This window comes from Geotrypetes seraphini, chromosome 14, assembly GCF_902459505.1.
Source record: "Geotrypetes seraphini chromosome 14, aGeoSer1.1, whole genome shotgun sequence".
In the NCBI taxonomy this organism is placed as follows: Eukaryota; Metazoa; Chordata; class Amphibia; order Gymnophiona; family Dermophiidae; genus Geotrypetes; species Geotrypetes seraphini.
In genome coordinates, this window is record NC_047097.1 from 33,512,190 (window position 1) to 33,524,739 (window position 12,550).

Genomic DNA, 12,550 nt, shown 5'->3' on the forward strand with positions numbered 1-12,550 from the left:
ATATTTTGCTTGAAGAAACTCAGAAGTTTCGAGATGCCCGCACCGCGCATGCGCCAGTGCCTTCCCGCCCGATGCTCCGGGCGTGTCTCCTCAGTTCAGGTAGCTAGCAGAGAAGCCAACCCAGGGGAGGTGGGTGGGACGTGAGAATAGCTGCCTGCTGTCCCTGGATAACAACTGTTACGGTAAGTAACATTGCTTTATCCCAGGACAAGCAGGCAGGTATTCTCACTAGTGGGTGACCTCCAAGCTAACCTCAATGGGATGGTGGGAGAGTTGGCAACTTAGGAGAATAAATTTTGTAACACTGTTTGGCCAAACTGTCCATCCCTTCTGGAGAAAGTATCCAGACAATAATGAGAGGTGAATGTATGAACCGAGGACCAAGTGGCAGCCTTACAAATCTCCTCAATCGGTGTCGATCTGAGGAAGGCTACAGAGGCCACCATTGCTCTGACCTTATGGGCTGTGACCTTACAGGGAAGGGGTAATCCAGCCTGGGCATAGCAGAAAGAGATACAAGCCGCCATCCAGTTGGAGATGGTGCGCTTCGATACAGGTCGTCCCAACTTGTTCTGATCAAAAGAGACGAAAAGTTGAGGAGCAGTTCTGTGTGGTTTGGTGTGATCCAGGTAGAAAGCCAAAGCATGTTTACAGTCCAGAGTGTGAAGAGCTGATTCTCCAGGATGAGAATGAGGCTTTGGAAAAAACACAGGAAGCACTATGGATTGGTTGAAATGAAATTCAGAGACCACTTTAGGAAGGAATTTCGGATGAATGCGAAGGACCACCTTGTCATGATGGAATACTGTGAAAGGTGGATCCGCCACTAAGGCCTGAAGCTCACTGACCCTGCGAGCAGATGTGAGGGCCACCAGTAAAACCACTTTCCAGGTGAGAAACTTAAGTGGAGCCTTGTTGAGAGGCTCAAAAGGAGGTTTCATAAGCTGAGAAAGGACAACATTGAGGTCCCAAACCACTGGAGGAGGTTTGAGAGGAGGATTGACATGGAAAAGTCCTTTCATAAATCTGGAAACCACAGGATGAGCAGAGAGAGGTTTCCCTTGTAGGGGCTGATGGAAAGCCGCAATAGCACTCAGATGGACTCGTATAGATGTAGACTTGAGACCAGACTGAGACAGGTGTAGAAGATAGTCCAATACAGAGGATAGGGAGGCTCGCTGAGGCTCTTTGGAATTGGAAACACACCAGGAAGAAAATCTAGTCCATTTCTGGGAGTAGCATTGATGAGTAGCAGGTTTCCTGGAAGCCTCCAAGACATCCCTCACCGCCTGTGAAAACTGGTGAGGAGTTACGTTGAGAGGAACCAAGCTGTCAGGTGGAGAGACTGCAGGTTGGGATGAAGCAGTGATCCTTGATGTTGAGTAAGTAATGAAGGAAACACTGGAAGAAGGACCGGCTCCCTGCTGCTGAGTTGAAGTAGAAGGGAGAACCAAGGTTGCCTGGGCCACCGAGGAGCTATCAGAATCATGGTGGCCTGGTCGGATTTCAACTTGACCAGAGTCTTTTGAATGAGAGGAAATGGAGGAAACGCATAGAGAAAGCGATTCCCCCAATCCAGCAGAAAGGCATCTGCCTCGAGGCGATGAGGAGTGTAGATCCTGGAACAAAACTGAGGCAGTTTGAAGTTGTGGGGAGCCGCAAAGAGGTCTATCTGAGGCGTTCCCCATTGTGCAAAGATCTGATGAAGGGGGTTGGAATGGAGAGTCCATTCGTGAGGCTGGAGGAGACGACTCAAGTTGTCTGCCAAGACATTGTCCTTCCCCTGAATGTAGACAGCTTTGAGGAAGGCGTTGTGGCGAACCGCCCAATTCCAGACTCTGAGAGCTTCCTGGCAGAGGGAGGCCGATCCCGTGCCCCCCTGCTTGTTGACATAATACATGGCGACCTGGTTGTCTGTGCGAATGAGGACCACCATGTCGTGAAGCAGATGTTGAAAAGCTTGAAGAGCATAGAAGATGGCTCTGAGCTCCAGAAGATTGATTTGATGGAGTCGGACCGCACTGGTCCAGAATCCCTGAGTGCGAAGCCCATCCAGATGAGCCCCCCAGGCATAGGTCGAGGAATCGGTTGTGAGAACCTTCTGGTGGGGAGGAGTGTGAAACAGCAAACCTCTGGATAGATTCGAAGAGGTCATCCACCAAAGTAGAGACTGCCGAAGAGCAGGAGTGACCATGATGTGTCGAGTCAACGGGTCTGACACCTGAGTCCATTGAGAAGCCAGGGTCCACTGAGGAATTCTGAGATGGAGTCTGGCAAAAGGCGTCACATGAACTGTAGAGGCCATGTGGCCCAGAAGGACCATCATGTGTCTCGCTGAGATGGACTGGCGAGAAGACACAGCCTGGCAGAGATGAAGAAGAGCATCCATGCGCTGAGGAGGAAGGAATGCTCGGAGTCGAATGGTATCCAGGACCGCCCCGATGAAAGGGAGAGACTGGGTGGGCTGTAGATGAGACTTGGAAAAGTTGATCTCGAAGCCCAAACTCTGCAGGAAGCAAATCGTAGCCAGGGTTGCCGAAATGACCTCTGGAGCTGAGGGGGCTTTGATGAGCCAGTCGTCGAGGTAGGGGAACACCTGAAAACCCCTATTCTGGAGTGCAGCGGCCACCACCACCAGACACTTCGTGAAGACTCTGGGAGACGAGGACAGGCCGAATGTAAGCACTCGATACTGCAGATGTAGATGTCCCACCTGAAATCTGAGGAACTTGCGGGAGGCCGGATGAATAGGAATGTGAGTGTAGGCCTCCTTGAGATCCAGAGAGCATAACCAGTCATTCTGCTCGAGGAGGGGGTAGAGAGAAGCAAGGGTTAGCATGCGAAACCTCTCCTTGACCAAGAACTTGTTGAGGACCCGAAGGTCCAGTATGGGTCGCAGGTCGCCCGTCTTCTTCGGGACGAGGAAGTACCGGGAGTAAAAACCCCGGTTGTGCTGGTCCACCGGGACCAGCTCGACAGCCCGAAGCCGTAGCAAAGCTTGAGCTTCCTGAAGAAGGAGGGCGGTCTGTGTCAAGTTGGAAGGATACTCTCTTGGAGGGTGGTCCGGCGGGACCCGATGGAATTGAAGAGAGTATCCTTCTCTTACGATGGAAAGGACCCAGAGGTCGGTGGTAATAGCCTCCCATTGATGATAAAAATGGTGAAGGCGACCCCCGATGGGAAAAACAAGGGAATGCAGAACGAGGTCGGTTATGCTCCCTGGGATGGAGTCAAAAAGGCTGAGGAGCCTTGGGTACAGCAGGCGGCTGAGGTTTCTGCTGAGCCTTCTGAGGAGGCTGCCTCTTCGCTGGTGTCTCGCAGCCGGAGCCTGCCTTGGAGTGTAACGCCACTGATAGATCAAGAGCGGTCTAGAAGGCCGAGACTGTTGAGGCTTGGGCTTGGGCCGAAGGATAGATTGAAAAGACTTTTCATGGTCAGAAAGCTTCTTCGTCACCGTCTCGATTGACTCGTCAAACAGATCCGCTCCCGCACAAGGCACATTGGCAAGCCTGTCCTGGAGGTTCGGATCCATGTCAATGGTCCGAAGCCATGCCAATCGACGCATGGCCACGGAACAGGCAGCAGCACGTGCCGAAAGCTCAAAGGCATCGTACGAGGATTGCATCAGCTGGAGACGAAGCTGGGAAAGCGAGGCTACCACTTCCTCAAATTCAAATCGAGCCTGAGAATCGATGTAGGGAGTAAATTTTCGAAGTACAAGCAAGAAGAACTCCAAATAAGATGCAAAGTAGAAATTATAATTAAGAACTCGGGAAGCCATCATCGAGTTCTGGTAGATTCTCCTCCCAAACTTATCCATCGTCATGCCCTCGCGACCCGGTGGTACGGAGGCGTACACCTGGGAGGGATGAGATCGCTTGAGGGAGGATTCGACCAGCAGGGATTGGTGAGAGAGTTGAGAGCCCTCGAACCCCTTGTGATGGACTGTGCGGTATCGTGCATCCAATTTGCCCGGGACCGCAGGAATAGAATAAGGCGTCTCAAAACATCTCATAAATGTCTGATCAAGCAATTTATGGAGAGGCAGTCGAAGAGACTCCGCAGGAGGGTGAGGCAAGTGCATGGTGTCGAGATACTCTTTAGAATATCGAGACCCAGTGTCCAAGGTAACATCCAAGTCATCTGCCATCTGTCGGAGAAAAGAAGAAAAAGACAACTGATCCACCAGTACAGGTCTCCGAGAGGGACTGGACGAAGTTGAGGCCTCAGGATCCAGAGAGACTTGGGATCGACAGGGAGAAAAAGAGGTAGACGGTTCCTCGTACTCCGGCCCCTCCGGGGGAGACATGTCAGAGGAAGAGTACCCCAGACGTGGCAGCTTCTTCTGCGGCGAAACCTCAGAGTGGCGCGAGGAGTGCCGTGATGAATGCCTGGACCGATGCCCCTCACGGTGTCTGGAGGGAGATCGAGAATGACGATACTTCGCATGGTCCCCCGATGCTTCCAGCGAGTGAATGGGACTCGAAGCTGTAGATCGAAGAGGCTGAATGGTCGACGCTTCACGCGACGCAGTCCAGGCCTGGTATGGAGTGCGGAAGAACTCTTCCTGAGACTTGCGATGCCCAGGGCTTCAATTACCTACAGGGGAATCCCCGCCCTGTTGACGTGGAGGCGTGACTGGCTCCAAAGGATGCATGTCACTGAAGGAAGCCCACCTTGAGGGACCAGCCGCCCTACGTCGCGCCTCCTCGCCAAGCAGCGAGATCGACCGGCGAGGAGGGGGAGGAGGGAGCGGTCCGCCCCCCGGAATCGGGACCGGGAGGTCACCCTGGATGGAGGCAATTAACCTGAGTCCCATAGTTTGCATGAGCTCTACAAACTGAGCTTCCAAAAGGGACCGTAGCGAAGCCGATATGGAGGGATCCGCACCGAAAGGTGGTCCTCCAGCACGGTCTTCACACTCCTTCGTGGTCGAGTGCTTCTGCTTGGAAGCTTTCGGCACCTTAATGACCACGGGTGGAATGGTGGAAGGCAGTACCTGAGCCGAGGACAGGCACTGGCGCCGAACTCGGGGCCGAAACCGGAGCAAACGAAGCCGGCTTCAGAAGACCCGGAGTAGCAGGAGTAGTAGCTGGCTTCGCTTGGACAGGCGAAGCTGCCGATGAAGTAGAAACCGAAGGTTCCTTAGCAGCTTCCATCTTGAACATCGACTCCCACAACAAACAGCGCCGCTTAAACGCCCGCGCTGTAAGAGTGGAACAAGGCCGGCACGATTTCGGGAAATGTTCTGGACCAAGACACTGCAGGCAGCGTCGATGCGGGTCCGTCAGCGAAATCGCGCGCTGGCACTTGCTACACTTTTTAAAACCGGTGATTGGCCGGGACATAGGCCGAAAAAGCTCCGCTGCGAGATCGAAGGAGCGGGGCCTGAGCCACGTGGCCGACCCAGCCGACTCGCCGGAAGGAAATTTTTTATTTTTTTAAAAGAATAAAACAAAGAAGATACACGATAAAGAGTAAAATAAACCCAAAATTGCGGCAATTAGAAGGCAAAAAACGGGAATTCAGTCAGCGCAGAATTGAAGTAAAACTTCTCAGCTCCGCGGAAAGAAAAGAACTGAGGAGACACGCCCGGAGCATCGGGCGGGAAGGCACTGGCGCATGTGCGGTGCGGGCATCTCGAAACTTCTGAGTTTGTTCAAGCAAAATATGCTTGTGAGACGTCTGTATCGGGGCTCTGTCGGATGACATCACCCACTAGTGAGAATACCTGCCTGCTTGTCCTGGGATAATCACCTTATTGGCAAAAAACCTTCATTAGAGTTAAAATTGAAAAAGACTGTGCTGTGTTGTTGAGGACATAAAATAGGATAGATGAAAATGATATCAACTTATCTTCAGCTGATCGGTACACCGACGGTGGCCAGCGTTTCACAAATCTGCTGCCTCAGGGTGTGACACAATCGATCAGACTAGAACAAAAACAAAAATATAAAAACGTTAAAATTGTTTCTTAATGTTCCAATCATTATCCTCATATCTCAAATAAAGTCCACAAGACATACCTTCAGAAACGGGATGCCGAACGCGTCTCCTGCTTCCTAAGATGGCTTCTCACACGTTCACGCTGGATTTAAACACTCCCGGTATGTGTCAATGCGTCAAACACTCCGAGGGTGGCAATGCGTCAAATACTAAGACGCTGTTGCTCTTTAACATGATTTGTTATGGTTTTGATTTTGATAGCAGACTAGAAAGAATTTCATCTAGTAGGAAAGTGCAAAATAATACAATGTTAAAAACTATGTTTAGTGCAAAAAGTGCAATAAGACAATTCTTATTATAGAAGTGAAAAATAATTTAATTCAAAATGTATTCTTATTGCACTTTTTGCACTAAACATAGTTTTTAACATTGTACTATTTTGCACTTTCCTACTAGATGAAATTCTTTCTAGTCTGGCATCTCTCTCCTCTCCTTCCCTTCCCTCTCCCCTTTTTTCCCTCATTTTCCTTTTCAATTTATTTTCTGCATCTGTTACTACCTATTTCCACCATTATCTGCCCTTCCATCCAGTACCTTCTTCTCTGTCTGTCCATTTCCTTCCTGCATCTGCTCCCTTGTCCCCACTTCCATCCAGCATAGGCTCCCCCCTCTATCATCTAAAGTCTGCCCTTTCTCTTTCCCTCCCCTCCCTTTTCCATCAGCATCTGCCCCCTTTCTTTCCCTCCAATCCGATTCCATCAGCACCACACCCCTCCGACGTCACGTCCTTCTTGCGGAGCAGAGCCGACAGACTAGTCATGGCGGGACCTCGGACGCTGAGGCGCAGCTCCTGTTGCACTGTCAGACGCTGAGTTCGGTCTGAACAGACAAGTTTGGTGGGGCTCTAAACGGAAAAGTAAAGAGTTCCAGGAAGCCTAGGTGCGGGTGGCAGACTAGGCGTCTAACTTGAAGCGCAAACGCTCAGGCTCCCGTGTGCGTTTCTGGTAAACGTCTGGGCAAGGAGACTTCTTGCTCTTTGCAAAGTGGAGGAGGAGCGTCCAGCTGCTAAGGGTGGGTCAGGTGTGTCCAGACTCAGAAACTCAGAGGAGCCGCTGAAAAGGAGGGAGGGAGCATCCAGAGAAAGTTAGTCCACAGCGCAGAGAAGGAAAGCGACCTAGCCTAACCAAATTTGACCTACCAGAACAGGTAAAGGGAATTCCATAACCGAAAACCAAGTCTGACAGGAGGGCAAAGGCTGCGTGCGAGAGGCGGCTGCACGGGAGATGCCTCCTTAGGAAAGAGCTTGCAAGGGAACTAGACTGCATTTCAAGCCCCATCTTCAGCATCCCAGCAAGACCTGAGGAAAAGGGGAGTCGCAGTTTTGGATTTTAGGCTTTGTCTCGACTCGTTTCCTGCATCTGTGATGTGGTGGCAACATGTTAGGAAATAAATCATCGCAATTTGCAAAACAACCCCAGAAAGATTTGATCAAAAGAAGAGAGCTGTCAGCGTCCAAGGGGCTCCTGGCTCTGTTCTGTGAAAGTCACCCGGTGCCATGGCTGGATTAATTGGGTGCAATGTGGACTGTTTGACAGCGGATCTTAAAAGCAACTCCACTTCCCCCTCCAGACTTTCTTCTGTGGACTGCAACTATTTCTTTAAGGTACCTATACAAATGCCAACGATTTAGCTCTCAGGAACAAGGAGCAGCTGGTTTTGCTTCATGTAGTGGAGCTCTTGCACCAAAAAGAGGAGGATGCTTAGTTACAGGTAGGTTGATCACTGAATACAAATATATTTCCATGTTATTGACATTTCTTAGGTAAGAGTGTCCCATTCCTCCTCCCAGGAGACACCCACTACCCACTACTAATGAGGAGAAATCAAGATTATACTATGTTTCCACTAAAATAAGACACTGTCTTATATTAATTTTTGGGAAAACAATGCCAATCACAAACCCACAACATCTTTCTATCCCCGCCGCACAGCCGAATCCCCGCCCACCCTTCCAGATCTCCCTTCCCATGCCAATACCATTACCTTCTTCCAAACTGCAGCGTCGCGGCAGCAATCTAAACAGGCTGCTTTGGGCCTTCTACTGCCGGGGCATTGCGTGTGCCACATTGCTGATGACATCATCAGTGATGCGGCAGAGGAATGCCCCGGCGGTAAAAGGCCTGAAGCAGTCTGTTTAGATTGCTACCACGATGCTGCCGTTTGGAAGAAGATAATAGTATGTCTACCTCGCGTAAGGTATGGGGAGTGAGAAATGGGAGAGTGGACGGGGGGGGAGCACTGCTACCTGCAAATCCAGTGCTTCAACTAGGGCTTATTTTGGGGGTAGATCTTATTTTCGTAGAAATACAATAGTAAGTAAATGGTAAATTGCCCCATATCTTTTTGCAAGGCATGGAATAACAAATAAATGAATGGAATGGAGTACAGTGCAATGGATGCCAGGCGTATCATACATTTTTAATGGCGTGATCCATACCTCCTGCTTTTTAACTAACAGGTCCCTTGTCCTAAGGGATGTGTTTGTGCTTCTGTCATGACTAATACTAATCATTTCTATAGTGCTGCTAGACATATGCAACACTGTACATTAGGCAAAGGGACTTCTATACTGCCTTTTTGTGGTTAGGCATTCAAAATAGTTTACATATATTTTTACACATTTATTTATTCAATTTTTTATACCATTCTCCCAGTTTATTCAGGTACTCAAAACATTTTTCCCTGTCTTTTCCCTTGAGCTCACAATCTATCTGGCAGTGGGGAGGATTAAGTGACTTGCCCAGGGTCATAAGGAAAAGTGTGGGTTTGAATCCACAACCTCAGGGTGCTGAGGCTGTAGCTTTAACCACTGCCACATTCTCTACAACATGCCTGTATTAAGCTCAAGTATAAAATGTTACATTAGCTACTCTAGAGAGACTGCTAAACATTGGTTTTATTAGTTATATATGTGTTAAAATTATATTTTCCTGGGGCAATAGAGGATTAAGTGAGTTGCTCAGGGTCAGAAGGAGCAGTGCTGGGATTCAATCCTATACCCTCTGGGTGCGGAGGCAGCAGCTCAACCACTAGACCATTCCAAAACAGCCCCTTCTCTGTAGAGCTTACAATCTAATCAACAGACAACAGCAGAGATAGGGGGTTAGGGAGTTCCTCAGACATGGGTACTTGCAAGGGAGTGGGGGGTTAGGATTTAAAAGCAACCTAATGTGTTTAGTCAGTATTATTCAATCTAAACTGCTTATTAGCACAGAGTAATGGTGCTTACCAGTATCATGTTACTATTTATCCATTTCTGTCGCTACCCTCTCGCTGGTACTGCCTCATCTTTTGAAAGAACTTCAGAGTTGCTAAGTTACCTAGTTCCCAGAGGGAGACCTTTTGGCATTTTTTTCATCTGTATTTACCGAAGAGAATATACACAGCATACCGGAACCCATCAGGCTATATGCTGGAAGCGAAAACGGGAAACTTACAGGGTTGACAGTCAGTCTAGAAGAAGAATGCAGGCAGATTGATAGGCTTAAGAGCGATAAATCTCCGGGACCGGATGGTATCCATCCGAGGGTCATCAAGGAACTGAAAGGGACTATAGCTGAACTGCTTCAACTAATAGCCAATCTGTCAATCAAATCGGGAAAGATTCCGGAGGACTGGAAGGTGGCAAATGTTACACCAATCTTCAAAAAAAGGTTCGAGGGGAGACCCGGGAAACTACAGACTGGTGAGTCTGACCTCGGTACCGTGAAAGATGGTAGAGGCACTGATAAAGGACAGCATCATTGATCACCTTGACGGACACCTTGAGGACCAGCCAGCACGATTTCAGCAAAGACAAATCTTGTTTGACACATTTACTGCACTTCTTCGAGGGAGTAAACAGGCAGATAGACAAGGGCGACCTGCACCGAGACCAACAACCTGCAGGCTCCAAGGCAGCCTGCTTTCCTGCTGAGCCGAGCATGTGAGCGCGCTCCGCCCCCCTGGAGCTGCCGGGAACTCTTAAACTCTGCAGCAGCTGGAGCCGATCGCCAGTTTCTGCTGCCCTGCCCGCTCCCACCGATACCAGCGATCCGCATCGAGACCAACGACCTGCAGGCTCCAAGGCAGCCTGCTTTCCTGCTGAGCCGAGCGTGTGAGCGCGCTCCGCCCCCTTGAAGCTGCCGGGAACTCTTAAACTCTGCAGCAGCTGGAGCCGATCGCCAGTTTCTGCTGCCCTGCCTGCGCCCACCGATACCAGCGACCTGCACCAAGACCAACGACCTGCAGGCTCCAAGGCAGCCTGCTTTCCTGCTGAGCCGAGCGTGTGAGCGCGCTCCGCCCCCCTGAAGCTGCCGGGAACTCTTAAACTCTGCAGCAGCTGGAGCCGATCGCCAGTTTCTGCTGCCCTGCCTGCGCCCACCGATACCAGCGACCCGCACCAAGACCAACGACCTGCAGGCTCCAGGGCAGCCTGCTTTCCTGCTGAGCCCAGCATGTGAGCGCGCTTTGCCCCCCTGAAGCTGCCGGGAACTCTTAAACTCTGCAGCAGCTGGAGCCGATCGCCAGTTTCTGCTGCCCTGCCCGCTCCCACCGATACCAGCGACCCGCATCGAGACCAACAACCTGCAGGCTCCAAGGCAGCCTGCTTTCCTGCTGAGCCGAGTGTGTGAGCGCGCTCCGCCCCCCTGAAGCTGCCGGGAACTCTTAAACTCTGCAGCAGCTAATGGCACGCTGCCGTTCGGTGCGCCAGCTAAGGCGCACAGCAAAGGCACATGCGCCTTAGTACGCGCCTTCATGAAGCGCCATCGTGAAGCAACAGAAGATCTAAAGGCAGGACTAGAAGTCTGGATACTGGTTTCCTGTGGATGTCTTTATTATCTGGACTGGGCCACACAGACCTTTTTCCTTCTTTATTAGACTGTTATGTCCTTACTTCATGACTAGACCGGTTTGTTGGTTTAAGTTGCCGCTATTTATAAATTCACAAATGAAATGATACTTCCGATGGTTAGTTATCTAAGCAATACTTCCAAACAACTACTATAGATAATCACAGACCAATTCAGTTAAGTTATTTGATAACTTTAGTCAATAATTTAATCTTCTTACCGAAAGAACTGCATCATGGCCTGCCCAAATTCTCGACTGTGCTTATTGCTATTTTTATTCTACTTGATTAGCTTCAGAATCTGTGTAATCAACTCACTTAACCCCGCCCCAATCCCAGTCCTTTACTCCACATTTCGTGCAGTAAAGACTAAAACCTCAACAATCTCACACCGTGTATTATATGATTACACCAAGGCAGGCCCATTTACAATACCAATTTTACCACCACTACGTACCAAGCCATACATAAAGAAACAATGATCATTAAAAAAACTAGCCTATTCCCATTTTTTTCCAATTGACCCTGCCAGCTACCAGAACCTACATGGTTTTTACTTAAATATAAGATCCATGAGGAACAAGTCCATACTGATTAAGGACTGGCTGAAAGAAATTAACCCTGACTTTGTTCTATTTACAGAAACATGGCTGCTATCTGATAATGATATTATTATCCAAGACTGCCTTCCCCCAGGCTTCAAGATTCTATCAGTAGCTAGAGCTTGGGGAAGGGGGGAGGTCTAGCTTTAATTTTTAGAGACCACTTAAACTGCTCTATCCTAAATTCAAAATCTATTTCCAACCTAGAAATTCTTTCACTCTCATTATCATCCAAATCCCTAGCGGCAGCTTTAACAACAATACTGTTTTACGTTCCACCAAAAAAATGGAATTTAGCCAAGGAGGACTTTTCTGAATTTTTACTAATTTTTTATTAAGCCCTTACAACTTATTATGTGGAGATATTAATATTCACTTTGAGAAATCAGACCAATCAGAAACTACGGAATTTTGGTCACTCATCTCTTCATTAGGTTACTTCAAACCTCCTCCAGTTAAAACCCACCAAAGAGGCCATCGGTTAGATTTAGTTACTTTCTCTACTAGAGAACTGCCTAGTCCCAAAATTTACTGGAAACAAGAATACTGGACCGATTCACTATGGTCTGATCACAGACTCTGCAATTTCGAACTTGAATGCCAATTAAAGACAACTAAACCAACAAACATTAATTCCAAGAAATAAAAAATTTCATACTAGCAGAGGTAAGATAAATCTTGTAGAATTCTGGTCTCATTATGAGATCGTATCAGAACAAAATGAAGAAACTGAACAATTTATGAACTCCTGGATTAATGATAGCACTAACATTCTAAATGAAATGGCTCCCATTAAAACCCGTAGAAAGAGACTCAGAAACCTAGAGGGATGGTTTGATACAGAGCTGCTGATGATAAAGAGAAACTTAAGAAAATCGAAAAGACTATGGTTAAAATCAGGAACACAAGAGCATAGAGTTTCCTGGAGATTAAAATTAAAAAACTACAAAAATCTTTCCAAAGAAAACCGCAAAAACTTATATGCCCAAAAAACTGGTAACGTTTCAATCAATAGCAGCAGCCTTTTTAAACTGGTAAATGATTTATACAATATAGAAACATTTACTGACACTCCCGAAGAACCTACGCTAACTGCAAACAGCATGGCTGA

The 12,550-nt window shown here is 48.5% G+C and overlaps 1 protein-coding gene across 2 annotated transcripts in view; it reads left to right on the forward strand.

Annotated features, from left to right (window-relative positions):
* Positions 1-6,717: 6,717 nt before the first annotated feature.
* The window catches only part of ADAMTSL5 (ADAMTS like 5), a 155,669-nt gene continuing 149,836 nt past the window's right edge, over positions 6,718-12,550 (forward strand). Inside the window, exon 1 of one of the 2 annotated variants that reach the window (XM_033920325.1) lies at positions 6,718-7,716. In XM_033920325.1, the coding sequence (XP_033776216.1) occupies positions 7,703-7,716 (14 nt within the window). In that variant the 5' untranslated portion in view covers positions 6,718-7,702. The remainder of the gene's footprint in view (positions 7,717-12,550) is intronic. The other variant, XM_033920324.1, reaches the window with a different exon arrangement.